Below are 22,500 nucleotides of genomic sequence, written 5' to 3' on the forward strand. Positions count from 1 at the left end.
GATATTAGGATGACTTTGTGACTGTGACCCGGTGACATCTCAGAACTGCTGTGACCCAAACGGAGCAGGGCTGGGGGACAAAGCAAAGCCACTTGTCTTCTTAAGAAATAGCAAGTTCTCAGCCGCACAAAGCAGCCTGAGAATGTCACAGGGCGGACGGGGTGGGGGGGGGCAGGGACAGGGACAGGGACGGTTTCACTCGGGTCTGGTCTGCGGCAGACAGGTGCTAAAAAAAAAAAAAAACCCTTTATTCTAATTAACCCCTTCCGGTCCCAATGTCACTAAGCAGGTTCCAACCTAGAGCAAAAAAATAATAATAATAAAATCAGACATGTCACCCACTCGCCACAGCGGCCTTTCTAATGGATGGACACAGGGCGGGCTGCTGTGGGGACAGAACGGGGAACGGGGCTCCGGTCGGTCGGTGGTTCAAGTCAGGGCAGCCACAAATGTCCCAAATCTGTTGGAGATGTCGGAGTGCAGTGACCGCCAGGCCGGCACGGAGCCGCGGGCCTTGCTGTCGCTCACATCATCTGTGCAGTGGACGGACAGGCACTGTAAGTGGCTGCCGGGCTGGGGGGCCGAGGCCTTGTTGGCTGGGAGGTCGTGGGCTGTGGAGAGACAGGGACAAGTTTAGTGGTGGGCTCAGGTAAGTGACCGCTCCCCACCCCCACCACCGCCAGAGTGGACACGAGGTAAGTTAGGAAGGCTTCCTGGAGGAGGGGTGTCTAAGCCGGGCACTGAAGGATGTGTAGGAGTTCGCCAGTTACAGTAAAGGGAAGCCATGTCTAGAACACAGTCGGTTGTCATGTTAGGGGCACGTGCGCTGGGACTTTCCTTAACCGGTGCCCAGCTGCACACCAACCCCAAGGGTAAGAAGTAGCCGCCTCTACTTGGTGGCTAACAAAACAGACCCAGAGGGAATGGTGACCTGTGCCAGGTCACACAGCAGCACATGTACAGCCCAGTCCCCAGGACACAGGCAGGACAGGCAAGGTGACCACGGGGACTGAGCACAGCGCAGCTAGGGACAGGCCGAGGCCAGACACCCACAGTTGCCCAGCCTCCGGCCTCCAGCCTCCTCCTGCCCAGAGGGTCCTCCTGAGTGGAGGAGCTGTGGCTCACGGAGGTGGCCTTGGGGGTGACAAGGGAGGGGCCCTATGACGTCTCCTGTTCCCCTCCACCTTACAGAGGAGGAAACCTCAGCCCAGGGAGGCACAGAAACCTTCCTGGAGACACACGGCTCCAACCTGGGGGCAGAGACCCAGGTCGAGTCCCCTCCCCTGGAAAAGGGGCTGTCCCAGGCCCACAGATGTCCTCGCAAGGGTCAGAGGACACGGCTACTCGTGTGCAGAGTAAGGGTTGGGTCACAGAACCGGGACCACCACGGGGCACGGTGGAACCTGCGTCAGGCACGCTTAAGGGGAAAGCGGCCTGGCAACCATTCACACCGTAGTGTGAACTAGGCCGGAAGCTCGCAAGAACAGGGTGTCCTGAGGTAGGGAGGACTGGAGCGGTCACATCAAGACATTGTTGCCAAGTGACCACTGACCCTGTCCTCCTGCATGTGAACGAGTACGGTCATCATCCTATTTCAGAGAGAGCAGTAAACTGCCTGCGGTCGCACACACGGCCAGGCCCGATTTGCACACGGCCTTCTTCAGAGGCAGGACGGGAGCTGAAACTGGAGGTGGGGGCCCAGCTGCGGGAGCACCCAGAAACCGAACTCCGTGACCTGTCCCCCTCCCCGCCACCTCCACTGGAGGCCCAGCCTCCCTCTGGATTAGGAGAGGCCGGCCTCCCGGGCCAGCCAAGCCCCGGCCTGCACCGTCCACCGCCGTCCTCTCCGACCGGCTTTGCAATGTGGCCTGGTGAAGACGGAGGTCCCCAGACAGGGCTGCTGGCCTGTCACCAGGGGGCCAGGGCTCCTCGTCTCACAGAGTCCCCAGGTCAGGTGGTCTCATCCCACCTGTGACACCGGGGTCACTGGGGTCTTCGGGGGAGGCTGAGGGGACACTGGGGGCTCGTTCCCTGGCGGGGACAATGCTGGGGTTCACCTGGACCCAAAGTCCCCAAGTCGTGGACGATTCCTAAGGAGGCTGCACCCTGTCCCCGAGCCAGGTGCTGTCCTCGCTCTGGGGCTTCCTGAGCACGGGCCTGTCCCTCAGCGGGACAGCCACGCCAGGGCTCAGAGAGGCCGAGGCGTCCACCCACGGTCACACAGCACCCGGGCACGGGGCCCCCAGCTGGCCACCGAGAGGATTTTGAGTGGTGTGGCGCCCGTCACGGGGAGCATGACCGAACTTGTCCCCTCTGCAGATCCGTTCCAGCTGGGGGACCCGACACGCCCCAGGACGGAGGCTCCCCGGGGGCCATTGTGTCACCGCTGATAAATCAGCTCCACGGAGGCCGCTCAAGCCCCAGCCTGTCCCAGACGGGAGGCCTCGGTCCCACCTGGCTCCTGGCGCCCGCACCGAGGGACAGACGGCGTCACCCTCGCCAAGCCCCAGGGCGGAGGTGGCCATGGGGGGGACCGGGACCCCCGGTCACCCTTCTGTCCACTGTGCCATGAGTCTCCTTGGGGACATGGGGACAGGTCAGCCTGGCCCCTCTTTTCAGCCCAGGATTCTGCTGGTGGTGGCTGTGTCCCCAACTGCAGAGCCCGGGTCCTCATCTGTCACTGCCTCGGAGCAGCGGGGGACTGGCCATGCTGCACACAGGTGGGGGCCAGTCCCCCAGATAGGTCACCATCTTTCCCAAGTGACCCTGTGTGTGCCTGACCAAGGCAGGCGGCCCGAAGAGTCAAGATGAGTGACCTGTGGCTGACGGGGACCCGATGGGCTGTGGGGCAGCGTGTAAGGACAGCCATCACCCAGGATGGACACCACGTCACAGCTACAGCCAAGGCCAGGAGCTCAGACAGCCCTGCCGTCCCTCCCGAGACCTCCCCGCTGATTCTCAGGTCACCCAGTCCTCAGTGACCTCATCACCCCCCCTTCTCAAACACCTCGTGTCACCTCGGTGACATCACCTCTGCCACGGTCTCTGTCTCAGGCCACCAAAGTGAGAGCGGCCACCAGCTCAGCCCACTGCCAGCACAAGGCCCCTGAGCCCCTCAGTCCACAACGGGGACAGTTGGCTCCAACTGGGAGGAGAAGCCAAAGGACGACAGCAGGACCAGGCTCGGTGGCTCACGCCTGTAATCCCAGCTATGCGGGAGCCCGGCCACCATCCTGCCTTCCATCAGGGGACATGGCCCGGTCAAGGCGGGGGGGAGCAGGGCAGAGTCCAGCTGCCCCCAGGTCCAGGGCTCCCAGGTCACCGTTGAGGCCTCGGTGGCCATCGAGGGGACAGGAAGTGAAGCCACCTCCGGCTGCTGGCGGAAGGAGATGTTGGGGAGCCCTGGGAAAAGCTGGGGGCTCCCGTGGCTTTGGGGGGCCCAGCGCTAAGCCGCTGTGTGGGGGCCGGGGGGCCACCGCCCTCTCTGCGCATATTTTTAGCTGTCACCTTACGTAAGAGCGTGGGGGCCCCGGAGCTGGGGAGCAAGTGACTCGCCAGGTTCACCGCTGGATCCCGCGGAGCCAAATATATCCTGCTTTTTCCTTTATTTGGACCCAGAAGCAGTGCAGGGTGGGAGGGCGGCTCCCGCCTGCTGCGACAGCTGTCACTCAACCAGGAACTGAGGCCACGGGCCCCGGCCACCTCCATCCAGGCCCTGACACCTGCCCGAGACTGTCACCTCTGTTCCCACGTTCCTCTGTGAGCCGGGTGGGCTTCTGACCACACTGGCCCTCTCTCCCGATTAAGCCGTCCATGGCTCCCCAGTGCCCCCCAGGACAAAGTCCCAGAGTTTGCCTGGCCTCCCTGTCCGTCCACGACAGTCCTTTCTCAGTTTCTCTGCTCTGTGACCCTCGCCACCTCCACTGCCGTCCTCACCCCTGCTGACGCCCATGGTCCCTGGCTGTCACTTCCCCGTCCCTACTCGGAGGTGCATGACCCCCCCACCCCAGCCAGGGCGCCACCCAGCCGGTCACTCGTGAGCAAGGGCCACACGTCTCTCTGTGGCAGAGGGGGACCTGCGTCAGGGCCTCACCCCACAGGCCACCCAGGGAGGGACTCGGGGTCCGGCGACCCAGGTCCACATCTCTGTGCCGCGTCACCTTCAGCCTCAGTTTCTCCTCTGGGTCTGAACAGGACCGGGCTCCAGGCTGAAGGGCAGCAGGTTCTGTTGCGTCTGGAAATTGCAGGGCTCAGGAAATGCCACCGGGCCCTGGAGGCCATGTCACCAGCTGGCGGTGCTGGGGACGTTAAGTGCACTCCCTGCCACCGAGCTCCGTCCCAGTCGTCATGAAGCTTGTGACACCATCCCCGGGGCTGTGGGGACCTGACCCCACCCCACCCAGCAGGCCCCACGCAGAACCAGTCCCCCACCGCCCGTGCAGCCACCCCGGGCTGCGTGTCCCCTGCAGAGAGGGTGACAGGGACTCACGGCTCTGCGCTCAGAGGCAGGTGAGGGCTCGGGACAGAATCTTAACCAGAAAGCGGGTCCACGGGGCGGGCTGCCACCAGAGTGACCTCTGTCCCCCACCCCAGTACTGTGGGGACAGCTGTGACAAGGAGCCTAGAGGCCTGGGTTCGAATCCCACCATGGCCTGAGGCTCATTCCTGTCCCTCCTCCCAGAAGCTCCCTGACCTCAGGCAGGTCAACTCGCTGAGTCTCGGTGTCCCCGTCTGTAGGAGGGGACAAGAACCCCTTCAGGGAAGGACAGACACTTCTGTGTCTCTGGGTGTCTCTCCCCTCGGTGGCACACGACAGTTTAAACGTTCTTATTGCAGCTTGCTGTGGGACTGAGCCAAGTCACCTCCCTCTCTGGGCCTCTCTGGTCCTCTCGAAAATGAGTGGTGGTGGTGTCCCTCCCTTTGGGGCAATTAGATTTTACAGGAGGCTGGGGACAGGAGCCGTCCCAAAGCGAGGGACAATGAGTTCTGAACCTAAGCCCAAGGAACCAGCCCCAGAACACCGGGGACCAGAGACCAAGAGAGGTGGCCATGAGTGACCCTCCGTCCAGTGTCTCTCGGGGGCCATCCAGGCCAGGGGACGGCCACCATGTTGCAGCCCAGTCCTGCACTGTGCGCCTGCCTCTCCTGTCCTCTCCCTCCAGTGACAACTTCCACCCCTGGTGTCACCGGGACCACAGAGCAAAGGGCAAAGGAGCCACCGAGGCGCTGCCTGACCGCTCCTGGGAGGGGACAGTGACTGAGCTGGACTCATCGTCCAGTCACCTCAACACGGGGGGCTGAGAGAGACCTGCACCTGTCCATCTTCCCCGGCCAACCGAGGACACGGGCTCAGAGAGGCACTGTCACGGGGCCGTGGTCACCCGGCTGGGCAGCAGCAGAGCCCCCCCTTAGCTGCTCTCTCTCTCTCTCTCTCTCTCTCTCTCTCTCTCTGGGAAAGGACCCCCAGGCTCACAGATGGGATGACAGCGATCCAGGGTGACATGGCAGCTGGGGACAAGCTCCGAGTCCCCTTCTCTGAAGCTCGATGCCTGGGGTGGCTGTGTGGCCTGGGTCCTGGGTGAGGAGAGCCTGTGTCCCCCCTTCTTTGTCCCCCTCTGTCCCCCCAAGCCGGGGCCAGGCTGGAGGAGAGAGAAGACCCCGCCACTATGGTCAGGAGCCCCGTGAGCCTCTCCTGTCACGCCAGTCACGGTGACAGCTCCATGCGGGTGACGTCAGCCAGGCCCCTGGAAATTGATGCAAAGTGACCGGGCTGAGGGCGGCTGTCAGTTACATTGAGAAGTGACCAACTGCTGAGGAGGACACGCAAAGGGCACAAAGTGGCCCCGAGAGCTGGAGGAGGCTGGGTGCTGGGACGGGTGGACAGCTGAGGGACAAAGGGACAGGGCCTTGGTGGCTCCAATGGGGCTACTGACCTTGGAGGTTCCCGCCCCGTGGCCAGGAGCCTGGCACAGCCACGGTCCTGCACCCCAGAGCCCTCCTGGCCCCCGTGTGACCCTGGGAACAACAACCAGGGGCCACGGGCCACCGTCCACCCCCAGCAGCCAGCAAGGTCGTGGGGAGAGGGCTTCCTGTCCCCCGGGAAAAGTCAGCGCCTCTGAGCGAGGCAGTGGGGACACGCGGGTCCAGTCCCGGGTTGCGGGGACAGACGCTGAGCTATCACAAAGCAAGCCACACAAAGGACTCGGTGGCCACCACCCTACATCACCCATGTCCTCTCTGCCCTGCCTCCACCCCAGCTCGTCCCTGACTGTGTCTTCTTGTCACCTCCATGTCCACTTCCCCATGCAGTGCTGACCCGGTGTCCCTTCTCAATCGAAAGCAGGTGTGGTCACCCGAATCTGTCTCGTCACCCTGGGCCTGGGGCGGCCTGTAGGCGGGGTCCCCCGGGGGACACAATCGGTGAGGCCAGGCTGTGACCTTCCACCCCGGCTGTGTGCTGGACGCTGGGCTCAGAGAGACTTCCACCTGGGCCCTGTCCCCAGAGCTCACAGTGGCACAGGCCTCCACTTCAAGAGGCCGCCGGGGACCCCGATCCTCCCAGGCCTGGGGGACATGGGAGGAGAAGAAGCTGAGAAGCTCGGACGCAGTGAGTCCAGCCGTGTCCCTGCCAGCGAGGGCCATGGGGAGCCATGGAGGGCTCTTGAGTGGGGGAGTCTGTCACGACTCCCGCTAACTCGGTCCGCCTTGGCACAGCGCACCTGACGCAGAGACGCACAAGGCCCCCTGCGCTGTCCACGTCTGAGCAAGCAGAGAGGACAACTGAGTCGTCCCCCCACCCCAGCCCAGAGTGGACCCAGTCCCCAGGAAGCCCAGCTCAGCTCCTAATGTCACCATCAGCCGGTGACCCCGGCAAGGGACTCTGCCACTTGGTGCCTCCACCTGCTCTCGGCACAGTGGACATGGCCACCTGTCCTGTGCATCCCATTAACGAGTCCTGAGTCCGAGGCTGGAGGTCGGGGAACCGAGTTCCAAGGAGAACGGAAGATGCCACTCACTGGTGACAGCACGGTCGAGGGCCAGTCGTTGACTATCTGGGTCTCAGTATCTGTGAGATGGGGGTCACAGACCCACAGGGCAGGGCTGCTGGGAGATGGACACGTGAGCGCAACGCCAGCAGCAGCTCACGCCTGTAATCCCAGCTACCTGGGAGGCTGAGATCTGGAGGATCCAGGTTCGAGGCCAGCCTGGGCAAATAGTTCACAAGACCCCATCTCCAGAATAACCAGACAAAATGGACGGGAGGAGTGGCTCAAGCGGGAGAGTGCCTGCTTTGCAAGTGGGAAGCCCTGAGTTCAAATCCCAGTTCCAAGAAATGACAACAAAAAAGAGGCAGCTAACAGTTACACCATGACCTCGGAAAACGCACGGTGCCCTTGTCACTCAGCAAGGGTACAGGGGGACCTTCCTGTCCTCTCACTCAGAGAGCCCTAAAACTTTCTAGGACATTGGGACACAGTGTGGTAAAAATAAAGCCATCTTTTAAATATTCCAGGAAATTTCTCCAAATGCAACAAAAGAGAAGGGGACAGAGCCGGTCGGCCATGACAGCCAGAGAGGACGGGTGGCAGGTCCTGGAGGATGCTGGGGTCCCTAAGCAGCCCTCAGTCCGCTGCAAGAAGGGGCTGGGCGAGGTGGACAGTGACAGACCAGGCACGAGGGTCAGGATGGACGACGGCAGGACTGACCCCCGGCCGATCTCAGTCAGCCCACCTGGCCAAGGTCACACAGATGCAGCCTGGCAGGGCTGGACTCAAACTCAGGTCTTTGTGAGCCCAGAGCCTGTGTCACTTTTTCCAGCCCAGCCTGGGGAAGAGACAGGGGAGGGGCCTGCTGTGGACTTCGAAGAAGCTGACCGGTGGCTCCCAGCACAAAAGTGGGGGGACAAGTGTCCCCTGTCGTCAGCTCCCACTTGTCCAGAAAAGTGCAGCCTCTGGCTTTCTGAGATGAATCCCCACAACCTGTGTCCCCTCACTCCGGCTGTCCTCTCCCATTGCAGGAAAAGCCAGGATCCAGCTCTGCCAGAACCAAGCTGTGTGACCTCCGGCCCTCGCTTGCCCTCTCTGGGCCGCTCCCCGATTTGTAACCAGCTGCCAAGACCGTGACTTCACAACCCGACAAGGCCACCCCAGTGGGTGTCCCCCGCCCCAAGCTTGGCTAACCCCACCACGCCCACCAGGTGCCATTTCCGCAGTGACCTGGGAGGGGCGTGGGCCGAGCAGTGACTCAGTCAACCCGGCCTCACCTTCCTCCGTCATCACATTTTCCTCAGACACGACATATTTTGCAACCCACGCCCCACCCGCTTCCCTCGGGAGAACCAGGCCCTAAAAGACCGGGCTGAGCCCCAGGAAACCAAGCCCAGAGAGGGGCGTGGGCCAGGCCAGGCCTGTAGAGTGACTTCACGGGGGCCCCGGTCAGGAAGGAGGCTGAGCTGTGGGATTTGCAGACTGTGTCACCAAGGGGCGGTGACACCTTTCCTCCCAGCCACACCTGTGCCAGCCCCGTCCCGTCTTGTCCTGGTAACCCTTCCGCTATCTCCTTCCTCGGGGAGGCCTCTGCCAGACCCCACAGTGGGCCCTGGTGTCCCCATAGCACTTGGGACAGCCTGACTTTCCCTAAGTGTCCTGTCGCCTGTCACAGCTCCGTGGATCTGTCACCTCCTCTTCCCTTTCCCCGCTCTGACTACATCAATTCCTGGGCCGAGGAACAAGCCCGAAAGAATTCCTAAAACCAAACCGTGGCTGGTGGTGTGACTCAAGTGGTAGGGTACCTGCCTAGCAAGCGTGAGGCCCTGAGTTCAAATCCCAGTGCCACCAAAAAAAAAAAAAAAGAATCCCTAAAGTAAGAAAGACACATGGCCCCCAGGCCTCCACGCGCACCCGAACGGGACTTCCCGCTGAGTGCTGGGGGCCAGTGACACAGGACATCTCCGCAGGTGTCCCCACTGTCCCCTGCCCAGACAGCAGCCCTCTTCTGGGGCCTCCCTGGGATTTTCCCAGTTTCGAGGTCAGGCCCCACGGGTGGGGAACGGTGGAGGTGTGGTTAACGGAGGGGGACAGAGCACCAGCCCTGACCCCTGGCCCCCAGGGGCAGCCTGTGGACAGGGGTGGGACTTATTGTCCCTCCACCACTCTGCTGCTATTGGTTTGGTTTGATCTGGTTGAAGGGATGGAGGGTAAGTTAACTGATTCTTCATCGTCCAACCTGACAGAAAAGACTGCTTCTTCTTACAGGCGGCGGAAGGCCCAGAGAGGTACAGCGACTTGTCCAACGCCACACAGCAATGAAGCAGCTGTGTGATACCAGCCACGTCTGCTTCTAATGAGTCTTCTACTTTTTTTTTTTTTTTTTGAGGTACTGGGATTTGAACACCTGGAGTCCTTTTTTTGGTTAATTTTTTTTTCAAGATAGGGTCTCGCAAACTATTTGCCCAGGGCTGGCCTCGAACTGCCATCCTCCTGATCTCTGCCTCCTGAGCAACTGGGATCACAGAGAGCAGGGGGAGAGGAGGGAAGGAAGAATAAAACTTCTCCCACTGCACAAAGCGCCCCTGCACCGTGTCCAGCCTGGGGTGCGCCGGGGAGCCGCAAAGGGGAGGGGGTGGGTCCTGCACAGGCCACACCCACCTGACCTGCAGGGGCGGGGCCAGCGGCTGGGGTGGGGCCAGCAGCTGGGGGCGGGGCCAGTGGCTGGGGGTGGGGCCAGTGGCTGGGGCGGGGCCAGCAGCTGGGGCGGGGCCACAGCCAGCACCTGCCACTCTCTGTTGCTAAGCAACACTTCCCTCCCCCAGGGCTTGGGGTGGGGGGGGCAGATGATCTGGGGAGCCCAACCAGCTTGGGGGTCCAGAGTCCTCGCGGCCATGTCACTGGCGCAGGTGGCTTTTCCGCGTTTTCGATTAAATGCAATTCAGAAATCAATCCGTCACCCGCGGCCAGCCACGCTCCCGGTTCCACAGGCACACGCTGACACACGCAGACAGAGGTCACGTCCCTCTCCTGGAGCCTTCTGGGTGACAGCCCCGGGCTAGGGACCGATCTGGGGGTGGGGTGGGTGTAGGACTTTTGGGGACCACCATTATCGACCTGATGAAACGCCCACCGAGACGTCAGGCATCACCAATCAGTGGTGACACGAAGCCACCCGCTTAGCCTCGGCCCCGAGTCTCCCAACTGATCTGGTCCAACCACAGAGAGGGAGAAACTGAGGCCCAGGGATGGAGGTCAGGCAGGGATCGGTGCCCCTATTGTCCCTAAAGCAGCTATGGCTGAGGTCACAGTGCCCAGAAATACACTGACAGGGACGTGAGAGAAAGGGAGATGGAGGTAACGGTGACAGTGACACCGATTCACAGATTGCCTGCTCCGAAGCCAGCTGCAAGCTCCGTCTCCACCAAACGGGGGTCGTGATCTAAAAAATGATAACCGGCACCGGAGACGTTCACCATCGGGCACACGTAATTTGGAGTCTGAGCCCTCATCAACTTTGTGTCACAGTGTTGCCCCTGCCCCAAGTCCTCTCTGGGCAGCACAGCACATGGTCCCAAGATCCTTGACCCCAAACCCAAGCCAGAGAGCCCACAAGATGGGCAGGGTCACAGAGCACCTGTTCCCAGGTCAGCAACTGAGGCTGGGGACACACAGGATCCCAGAGCTGTGAGCTTTCCAACACAGAAATCACCAGACAGACCCCGGACCAGCCAGAGACCCTCCGGGGTTCAGGTCCCACTTCTGTCCTCTCCCTGCTGTGTGACCTTGGACAAACCACTTTCCCTCTCTGGGCCTTGGTCTCCTTGCAACGGAAGTAATAGTTCTGCCTTGGACTGTTGGGTTTTTGGCAGTTTTGGGGTTTGAAGTCAGGGTCCCCACTTGCTCTACCACTTGAGCCGCTCCCTGGTTTTTTTTTGCTTTGGTTTCTTTTCAGATGGTGTCTCAAGGTTTTGTTGAGGCCAGCCTCAGACTGGGAGCCTCCTATCTCTGCCTCCTGAGCAGCTGGGATGACAGGTGTAAGCCACCACAGTGCTTGAAACCAGAAACCAATGTCCAAGCAGAACACAGCGATGTCCACTCCCCGACACCCTGGGGCTGCTTCTGCACGAGGAGGGAAGAGGGAGTGGAAGATGTGCTATCCAAACCTTGCAGAAAGAGGTTGCCAAGCAGGCACCTGTGGCTCACGCCTGTAATCCCAGCTACTTGGGAGACTGAGATCAGGACAATCGAGGTTCGAGGACGGCACAGGAAATAGTTCCTGAGACCCCATCTCTAAAAAAAACCAGAGCAAAATGGACAGGAGGTGTGGCTCAAGCAGTAGAGAGTGCCTGCTTTGCAAGTGTGAAGCCCTGAGTTCAAATCCCAGTTCTGCCAAAAATTAAAATAAAAAAGGATTGCCTGTTCCTGCGTTAACTCACTGCATGGTCAAAACTGCTCCCATTTTCCAGATGAGAGAAACTGAGGCTCGGAAAGAGAAAAGCGATTTGCCCAAGGGCCCAAGGCAGAAAGTGGCACTGCTGGGGTTTGACCCCTGGTGAGAAAACCCAAACCTTCGCTTCCACTGCTGGAGACGAAGGGCTGGGGTTTCCAGAGAGGTGTGGGCCGAGCCGTTATGAACCGAAACAAAAAGCCTTGGTCCTGTTTGTGGAGGCTCCTCTGATACGAAATGAGGCAGGGGACTCTTCCCCACTGTCCCTGGCCCAGGTGTCCCCTGAGCCCTGTCCTGGGGAGACAAGTGGGTGTCTTTTTAACACCACTGCCTCGTGCGTGTCAGCACAGAAATTGCCCAAGACTAATTGCAAGTACTTCTTAATTTTCTCACAGGTAACTACACGAAAGCGTCCGGCTGCTCCCTGGAAGTGCCGTGTTCCCGCTCCTTCCAGGGAGGCGGGGGACACAAGTGTCACCAAGTCCCACACAGCCCAGCTGGACGCACACCGGTGCACAGAGCTCCGCCACGCGTGACCTCAGGACAGCGAGCAGCAGGGGTCAGGGCACCAAGCCACGCCTGCTGCAGCCGTGCTTGGTCACCTCCTAGAAGTGTCACCTCAACAAGCCAGTGGCCTTTTCCTTCCTCACCTGTAAACTGGGAATCAGGACAGTAACAGTCACCGAGGGACACCAGGGGCACAGAGAGCACACGTGGCCAAGGTTTTGGTAACAAGCAAGTGCTCCGGACTCTTCTATCCCCACCATCACCATCACCACCACCACCAACACCACCATCACCACCACCACCATCACCACCACTACCAACACCACCACCACCACCGTCACCACCATCACCACCACCACCACTACCAACACCACCACCACCACCATCACCACCACCACCATCACCACCACCACCACCATCACCACCACCATCACCACCATCACCACCATCACCACCACCACCACCATCACCACCACCACCACCATCACAACCATCACCTCCATCACCACCACCACCACCATCACCACCACCATCACCACCATCACCACCACCATCACCACCACCACCACCACCATCACCACCACCACCACCACCACCACCACCATCACCACCACCACCATCACCACCACCACCACCATCACCACCAACATCACCACCACCATCACCACCACCACCACCACCACCACCATCACCATCACCACCATCACCTCCATCACCACCATCACCACCACCATCACCATCACCACCACCACCACCACCACCACCATCACCACCACCACCACCACCACCACCATCACCACCATCACCACCACCATCACCACCATCACCTCCATCACCACCATCACCACCACCATCACCATCACCACCACCACCACCATCACCACCACCACCACCACCACCACCACCACCATCACCACCATCACCACCACCATCACCACCATCACCTCCATCACCACCACCACCATCACCACCACCATCACCACCACCACCACCACCATCACCACCACCACCACCACCATCACCACCACCACCACCACCACCACCATCACCACCACCACCATCACCACCACCACCACCATCACCACCAACATCACCACCACCACCACCACCACCATCACCACCACCATCACCATCACCACCACCACCACCACCACCATCACCATCACCACCATCACCTCCATCACCACCATCACCACCACCATCACCATCACCACCACCACCACCACCATCACCACCACCACCATCACCACCACCATCACCACCACCACCACCACCACCACCTCCACCACCATCACCATCACCACCACCATCACCACCACCACCACCACCACCACCTCCACCACCATCACCATCACCACAACCATCACCACCATCACCACCACCACCATCACCACCACCATCACCATCATCACCACCATCACCACCACCTCCACCATCACCATCACCACCACCACCACCACCACCACCACCATCATCACCACCACCATCACCACCACCATCACCACCACCACCACCACCATCACCACCACCACCACCACCATCACCACCACCACCACCACCACCACCATCACCACCACCACCATCACCACCACCACCACCATCACCACCATCAACACCATCAACACCACCACCACCATCACCACCACCACCACCACCACCACCATCACCACCACCACCACCACCATTACCACCATCACCATCACCATCAACACCACCACCACCACCATCACCACCACCACCACCACCACCATCACCACCATCACCACCACCACCACCACCACCACCACCATCACCACCATCAACACCATCAACACCACCACCACCATCACCACCACCACCACCACCATCACCATCACCACCACCATCACCATCACCACCACCACCCTCACCGCCATCACCACCACCACCATCACCACCATCATTTCAGTCACCACCACCTCCATCACCCCCAGCAGTGCGGCCTGCACACTGGGGCCTCCTTCCCACATGAGGCCATAGTCCCCGTGGGGGACAATCAGCCTCACATGAGTGCATCCTCTTTGGCCTCCCACGGGGCCTCACGCAGAGCCACGGGGCGCAAAGGAGGCACAGCCCGCACCGCCCCCCCGGGCTCTGGCCCCCTACCCGGCCCTGCAGGAGCCCCGCTTGGGGGCTCAGAAAGGGGGGCCCCTGTCCCGCAGCTGCTGTTGTCACAGGCTGAGGCTGGAGCTGCTCTGTAAGGCCGCGGGCTCCGATGAGTTCATTCTACCCCAGTGGAATACTAAAGAGCTCCGGTGGCCCGGAGCAAGGAGGGAGGGCGGGGGGCCCAGGCCGGCTGCGCTGTCGCCGTCAGGGTGACCAGGGACCGAGCACTCCAGGGAGCCCAGGCCCGGACCCTCACCTACCACGCCTCACCCGGTGCTCACAGCCACCCCAGCACGGAGGAACTCCAAGATGTCTGGGAAGCAGGAAACTGAGGCAGGGGTAGCAACGGATGTGGGGCTGCACACCCAGCATGCCGGGACCAAACCCAAGCCCCAAGCATCGTCTTGGCTCTGTCACTGACACAACTTTGCAGACAACGGAGCCCTGGGCAGCCCGGGGTGGCCCAAGGCTGTGGATATCGGGGACCTGGCCTCCCTCAGCTCCACACTTGCTGTTAGTCTACTCATCCTCCCCAGCCATCGAACGAGCCTGCTTGGAGGCTGCAAATCCTTCCAAAAATGGTGAATCACTTCCCCATTCCAGATGGGGAAACTGAGGCCCAAACCACTGCCCAGTTAAGGGCAGAACCACAAAGAACTTCCCTCCCCTCCTCCAGACTCACGGCCCAGCTACCAGCTGGAGCACAGAGAGGTGCAGTGTCCTGCCCAGGGTCACATAGCCCAGTTCAGAGGCCCACGCCACTCACAGTGACTCACACAGAGGACCCTGGTGCCCCTGGCTGTCCATGGAAGGGCTGGTCATTGCAGGGGTGCCTGTCCTTGGGGTGGTGGCTGGTACCTCTGTTCTTTCCTCTGCCTCCAGGAATGAATTGTAATAGCGACAACTGATGCATCTACCAGGAGGGATGCATTGGCCGTGGGGCTTCATCTGAAGGAGAGGTCAGTGTCCACAGAAGTCCACAGATGCTCACAGGTGGAAACCGAGGCCCAGAGCCAACATTCGTGACCATTCTGACACAAGCCACTGGCACAGTGTCCCTGTGCCTTTGACCAGTCCACGGTGGTGGGGACCTGGTGTCACCAAGCCCAAGCTTGTGGTCTTTCTTGCTACCATGAGCTGGCAGTGTCCCCACACCAAGGGGCAGAAAGGACGGCGGCAGGACCCACGGGAAGGTGCCCTCCCTCTCTGACCGCTGTCCTCCTCTGAAAATGGTCACGACTGGTCTGGGAGGATGCCAGCGGTGACACAGAGGAGGTCCCCACGTGTGCTGGGCTCTCCACACTGGCCTCTGTCCTCTTAATGGCCACAGAAAGGTGCAAGGGTTCCAAATGCCACAGAGGAGCCAGGACACCTCTCTCAATGGATTCCCAGAGGCTCTGACGTGCGGAATCCGCGGGGTTCAGAATGAGAAAGTTTGGTGCCAATTCCGCCCCTACCTGTCACCAGCCAGGAGACCGAGCCTGTCACCACCCGGCCTGGGCCTCAGTGTCCCCCATCTGTAGCTCAGGACGGACATCCCCCAGGAGGGTGACAGGTTAAAGCAGTAATATGGACAGGCCTACACCCCACACACAGCACCCCAATAGAGGGCACCTGTCCCTAACACGCCACCAGTGCTCAGGAAGTGTGGTGTGGACCGAAGAGCCACATTGTCACCTTCTAAGGGAAGCCACCATGCCTGCCACCCTCCCACCACGGATGTGATTTTTCACTTAAAACCCTAGAAAAACAGGAATCCAAGTGACAGTGTCCCAGCTGCAGGGGAGAGAGGGTGGAGAGTGGATCTGTGTCCCTGGACTCCCAAGGGTTAAGCCGGACCCCCGTCCTGTCCTGTCCTCAGGCACCAGGACAGGACACCTGACATTTCCACTGCCAGACGCCCTTGCATTCAGGAAAGGGAAGGAAGAAACCACTGCAGCTTTTGCACACAGGCAGGTTGGGGACAGACAAGGCAGGAGGGGGGCTGCAGACTTCCTTTGGCAGAGTTCACTCTGTGCACCCCAAAAACAAAAAAGAAAAATACATAAAGAAAGACAGATGGAGATGGAGGCAGAAGGGGTGGAGGCGGGAGATTAAAAGGTGGTAGACAGGCTCCTGCTTTTCTGATTGCTTCACCACGAAGGGGGTCTGTCCAGGTGTTCCTGGGGTGCCCATTTGCAGGGCAGGGCGGTCTCAGGGACGGGGACGGGGGAGTTGTCACTTAGAGGACTGGGGGGAGAAGAAGAAGGGGGTGCCTCTCGACCGAGGCAAACAGGAGAGGGGGGTGGGGACCGGTTCTTAAAGGAAGGGACAGGGTTGGCCTGTCCCCAAATCTGTCCATCAACCTGGACTCCCCCTTCCTTACTTGAAATTGAGGGGTCCCGGGCTCCCCGCTCCTTGAGGCCACATCTCCCCCTTGAAGCTGACGTGCCAGGAATACAAATTGGATGCGAGGCCCTGCCCCAGGCGGACGCCACACACCAGACAAAATGTCTGCAGGCCGCTCATCGAGGGTTAAGAAGGGTTTTGTCTGGGGCAGGGAATGTGGAGAGGCCGAAAGGAGTCGGCCGGACGATTGTTCAGGAATGAAAGGGAGGGAAGGAAAAAGAGGAGAGGGAGGCCACAGGGAGCCGGAGCCCCAGCTCCCAGCAACACCTGGGGGGACCGCAGTCCAGAGGTTTTCCCATCCCCTGGGGGAGGACATGCAAATAGTTTTTGTCCCAGTCTTGATCACGCATGGAGGGGCTGTGAATGTGGCAGGGCCACACCTTTGTTTGATTACACAGTGAATGAATGCTTCGGTCGGAAGAGACATTTTCCCAAACGCAAAACCAAAAAGGACTCGCTCAGCTAGTGTGGATTTGGAGGCAAACCCAAGAAGCAAAGCCCTTGGCTGGGTACAGTGAGGCACGCCTGTAATCCCGGCACCCGGCAAGCCGAGGCAGGAGGATTACGAGTGCCAGGTGAGCCTGGACTAAGCAGTAAGACTCTCGTCCGAAGAAGAAGGAAGAGAAGGAGAGGAGGAGGAGCTGCCGGTGCTGCAGGTGACGTCTTTTCCGTCCTGCCTTGGGGCCTGCAGCGTTTTCCTGTTGTCAGCACGGGGCTGATTTTCCAAACCCGACCCACACCGGGCTCTCGGGAGCGGGTCAGTGCAGCCGTGGGGCAGTTCTTGTCACACACACGGCTTTCGAACTGACCATGGAGCCGTCCAGAGAATTTGTGCCACTCGGGGCAGCCACAATCTCTGCACTGTGAACACCCAGAACCACCCGCAGGTGGGTGTCAGAGATGTCACGTCTGGGCAGTGTCCCCTCCTCCCCGGGTTCCTGAGTCCTCCATTAATCCACGAGTCCATTTAACCCAAGAGACAGACGAGGCCTGGGGAGGTGGAGGGACTGGTCCTGCAGGGGCTGCAGCTGTGGCTTCCTGGACCATCCTCCTCCCTGAGGTCAGGGACACGGCCGACTCCATTGGCCAATGGGAGTCCGTCAGGTTGGCCCTGGCGTCTGTAACAAGCTTTGCTGAGGACGCAGGGCTGTCCCAAGTCACTTTGTCACAGCCAAGGAGGAGGACACCCATCCCACATTTAGGGGTCACTCACCCCAGCCCGGGTCCAGGCAGGACATACTCCTGCCATGCAGCCCTTTGTCCCTGGGCACCTGGAAGGCTCAGGACACAAGACAGACGCCAGGATCGACCCACTGGACAGACAAGCAGACGGATGTCTCAGAGAGGCTGCCTGGCCTTGCTCCACGCACACCACGTGGTCACCTCCGGCTCTGGGGCTCTGCTGCTGCCCTGTCACCCATGGGGAGGTCACATCAGCCAGGGTCGGGACCTGGGGCTGCAGGGTGGCAGCTCCCTGTCCGTCTGTCCCCAGTGGTCCTTCCTGAGCGTCCACTCAGACAGGCCCAGACTGAGTTCACGATCCACCCTGCCCGGCTGGGTGCCCTTGGCCGTTCACTCTGCCTCTTTGGGACTCAGTTTCCCTAGCTGTAAAGCAGGGTTGGCCTGAGGGGCCTGTGAGGATTCCTTGGTCAGGCAGGGAGCCAGTGGGGAAGGCAGATGCCTGGCCGGACCTGTCCCTTCCTGCTGGGGTGACCTGGGCCAGCCTGGACAACGAGACCTGGGGACAAGAGGAAACTCTCTCAGGACCAGGCCCTAAATTGTGGCCTGCCCAGCTTGGGGAGCAAATGGACATCTCCCCCCCACGCTCCCACCTTGGGGCTCCACACCTCATCTTGGGGGGTGACAGGGACATTCCCGGATATAATCGGTCAGAAAACTCCAGAAAGGAAGACGGACGTTGTCACAAACGTGCAGATGAGGCACTGCGGACGGCGTGACCCCTCGTCCCTGTGGGTCCCCTCTGCAAAAAAAGAAGCTGCCGACTGAGCCGGGCGTGGTGGTGCATGCCTGTAATCCCAGCTACTCGGAGGGCGCAGGTCCTGAGGCCCCAGGAAACAAGCACAAGACCCTGCCTGAAAAATAACTACGACAAAACGGCTGGAGGAGTGGCTCGAGAGACAGAGCCTGCCCACAAGTGCCAGGCCAGGCCCTGAGTTCAAACCCCGGTACTGCCAAAAAAACAAAAATCTGATCTGAGGGTGCCCACAGGCCCTGGGTGGCCGGGGCCCCTCCTGGTGGACTCGCCCCTCGTTCCTGGGCCAGCCTGGCCCTGCTGGAACCCTCATCTGTTCTCTCGTCCCCTGTCCTTCCTGCCCAGCTCCAGGCTGTGGGAGGCGGTCATCAAACACCCAGGGGTTTTGCAGCCGGCCATGACGGGGCACTGACACCGCAATGGGCAGACGCGGACTGGAGTTTTCATCTCCTGCCCAGACAGCCGGCCACTGTCCCAGAATGACACTGCTGTGTCCTCTCTAGCACTCGGTCACCAATGTCACAGACACCTCACCCTCGTCCCCTTCTAACTCACCATCCTGGGACAACATTGTGACTGTCTGCAGATCTGTCCCCTCCCCTAGGGCGGACACCCCAGAGAGCAGTGGCTTCTGTCCCTCGGGCTCCCCGCTGGGTCCCGGCACGTAGAACAGTGTTGCCCTATGGGTGACTGCTGGATGTGTGTTTGTTGAGTGAATAAGCGTGCCAGGATTTTCTAATTCAGACTTTTCTTTACAATTCACGTAGGTATTATTTTTTAACCTAACCTCAGGGGCTCGCTGCCGTTTGGGGACTCTCACCCTCAGCACGTATGGCGTTTGGGACTGGGTGATTCTATTTTGGGGGGATCCAGTGCAGTGTGGGGCATCTAGGTGGGCCTCTACACAGCAGATGCTGGATCCTCCCGCGGCTGGGGAGGAGCTGTGATGGCTGAGGTCCCATGTGGGAACCGAGAATGGCCTTTCGGGTGACTTCAGGGTCAGGGCTCAGCCCACAGCCACCCGAGAAGGTCGTGAGGACGGACCTGTTCACCAGATGGAGAAACTGAGGCCCAGAGAGGTCAGCACCTGCCTGAGGCCACACAGCACGTGACACTACACCAGGACCGCCTGACACCTACGTCCTAAACCTTAGCCAGGGCAGGGACAGCACTGCCACCCTCTCTCTGTCCCCAGCTCCTGTCCCCAGCAGGCTCCCCGGAGTTACCTACTGCCATAGGACTGAGCGAGTCCCCAGGGCCACGCCGGCGCCAAGGGCCTGACAAATACACAGCCTGGCCCAGGTGCCCTCCCCTCCAGGCTCCACCACTCACTGCCTGCTCCGTGACTCAGTTTCCCCAACCCTCCAATGCAACACTGTCCCACACGCCTTCGGTGCTACATAGGAAACAGCCGGCATACAGTAGGTAGTTAATAAAAGCTGGTGGTAGCACAGCAGGCTACTGAGGGTCATATATTCAGTCAATGAATCCTTCGTTCTCTAAGGCACAGAGAGGTGAAGTGACCTGCCCGAGGTCACACAGCTAGGAAGTGGTGCTACCATGGGGCTTTCTAGAAAGGTTCAGAAACTTCTGGCTTAAGAGGGTCCAGCTTTGGTGTGGCGGCAAAATCAGGTCCTAGCTGCCCACTGAGGGTGTGGGTCCAGGGTCAGCTGCAATCCTATCCCCACCTTCAGCTGTGCTGTGTGACCTCAGCCAAGCTGCCGACCTCTCTGGGCCTCAGTTCTCTCGGCTGAAAAGCGACGCGGGGAGGAACCGGAACGGGAACGGGAGACGGAGTTCCCCGCTCTACGACTTCACTTCGACTTTCTCCTTGGCGCCGTCTCCGTCTCCGTCGTGACAACCGCGAGCTGGTGTTTCAGGGTCCCCGTCTACTACAACTCAGCACCTGACAGTGTCCCGCCGGCCAAGGCAAGGCCACCAAATAACACTGGACCCCACAACTGCCCTGTCATGGCAAAGGGACAGACAGAGGCCAAGGGGACAGGACACACCCAGAGGATCATGGGAGAGGGAGGTGACCTCTAACCCAGGCCACCCCAGGCCAGGCCAGGCACACCCGGCTCAGATTTCAGATCAGTGTCCGGAAGGGTCGAGGCCACCAGATGACCCCCCAAACCACCACGACTGGCTGTCCCCCAAGCGTGACTTCCACCACCATTGTCACAGCCGGGTGGGAAGGGACCCCGAAAAACCCCAGGACGGCGGTGTCAAGGTGACACTCAGCCTTGTGTGGGAAAAGGCTCTCATTAGGAAAAAAGAAATATCTCTATTATTCAAAATACCCGTTCAGAAGGCGTGTGCCGTGCGCGTCGCCGTCTGGGCAGAGGGTTCTTTGCACACGTCACTAAGCCTGTGTGCGGCAGGCCTGGCCCGCCATTCAGTTCTCCCCCAAACGCGCGGCATCTGCGGCGCCGAGATGCCACCGCCCTCCAGCCGTGAGGTGAGTGACCGTGGCCTTCTGGCTGCGCGGTGGTCACCGGCATGGGTGACACGCACACGGTGTCCAGCAAAGAAGCGAACGGCACAGAATGAAACGCGGGGGATCAGAACGATTTCTAGCCGGGTGTTGCAGCTCACGCCTGTAATCCCAGCTACTCAGGAGGCTGAGATGGGGAGGACCGAGGCTCGAGGCCAGCCGGGGAAAGAGTTCTCCAGATAACTAGAGCAAAACGGTGGCAGGTGTGGATCAAGCGGTAGAGCGCCTGCTTTGTAAGCATGAAGCCCTGAGTTCAAATCCCAGTCCCTCCAAAAAAAAAAACTACTTCAAAGCAAACGGCAACATTAAAAAGACGCTGTTTTCCCGTGAATCCAAACAGGACTTCTAGACAGATTGCCACCTGACCTCAGGGACTTCACCGTGAGCCCCCCACCAGCCCTTTTTTTGGGATGGTTTGTTTTTTAGATAGGGTCTCAGAAGCTAGTTGCCCGGGCTGGCTTTGAACCGCGGTCCTCCTGACCTCTGCCTCCTGAGCAGCTGGGATTACAGACGTGAGCCCGGCTCCCGGCTCCTCTGCAGTTCTTGATGACACAAAATCCCGGTCCAGACAGGAGTAAAAACCCAGGCGGGGCAAGGGCCACGCCGGGCCACCTCCCACCGACCGCGTGGTCCCCAGAGTGTCCACACCCCAGCTCTAAGTCGCCCCAAGCCTTAAGATGCGCTTGTCTTTTCCCCCCTCAAAAAAAAATGTTAAAAAAGAAAAGAAAGTCTTCCAGCTCCTTCTCCCTTCCCTCGGATTCCCAAAATAACCGCTTAATACCAAACGCCAGGGAATAAATTAACGCATCACAAAAGCCGCCATGGGCCCCGGGTGCGGGTGCGGGGCCTACAAATTCTTCCCTCGAGACCGTCCTGACGCCAGGGAGCGGTGCAGGTCACAGGCGTCCCCGGCCCTGCCGCGCGGTCACCAGGCCCGCGACATTTACCGGTGTGGCCTGGGCTGCAGTAATCGCCGGAAACGACCGTGACTTTAAGGGCGGCCTCTCCGAATTTAAAGGACAGACACCGGGGGTGTCCATCAGACTTTAATGGGGCCACATAAAACACGACATCGCAGCTCCATTCCCGCAAAATAAAAGCAAAATATAAAAATCAAAACAGCCTCAAGTCCACAGCTGGCTGGGGCTCGGTGCCAGAAGAGAAAAGACTCCCGTCTGTCCGTCTGTCGGCCTGTCTGTCCGTCCAGACCCCGCCCTGCAGAGACCGGGGCCTCGGGGGAAAGCGACACGAAGCCGTCACCTGGAAGGTGACAGTCACCGTCCTCTCCAGACTTTTTCCCAGCACTTTCTGAAAAGTCGCACAGAGGCGCCCGGGCGCGGCCACGGTCACCGGTGTCACAGCGCAGGACCGAAAAGGCGCGTGGCTTCCAACGGTCAAGACCCCTGGCTGTGTCCACGTCTACGAAACTTGCCGGGGTCCCCAGGCTGAGGGGACCTGAGGAGGCCCAGGCTCTGAGGCCACCTCCAAGGCCCTGGGAGGCTGTGACCACCGAGCAGCTGGCCTTTGTCCCCTCCAGCCCAACAAGTGACGACCG

The 22,500-nt window shown here is 60.2% G+C and overlaps 1 protein-coding gene across 1 annotated transcript in view; it reads right to left on the reverse strand.

Annotated features, from left to right (window-relative positions):
• Positions 1-6: 6 nt before the first annotated feature.
• The window catches only part of Mn1 (MN1 proto-oncogene, transcriptional regulator), a 34,816-nt gene continuing 12,322 nt past the window's right edge, over positions 7-22,500 (reverse strand). Inside the window, exon 2 of the mRNA XM_020169487.2 lies at positions 7-611. Within this exon, the coding sequence (XP_020025076.2) occupies positions 430-611 (182 nt within the window). The 3' untranslated portion in view covers positions 7-429. The remainder of the gene's footprint in view (positions 612-22,500) is intronic.

The sequence above is a fragment of the Castor canadensis genome, chromosome 18 (assembly GCF_047511655.1).
Source record: "Castor canadensis chromosome 18, mCasCan1.hap1v2, whole genome shotgun sequence".
NCBI classification, from domain to species: domain Eukaryota; kingdom Metazoa; phylum Chordata; class Mammalia; order Rodentia; family Castoridae; genus Castor; species Castor canadensis.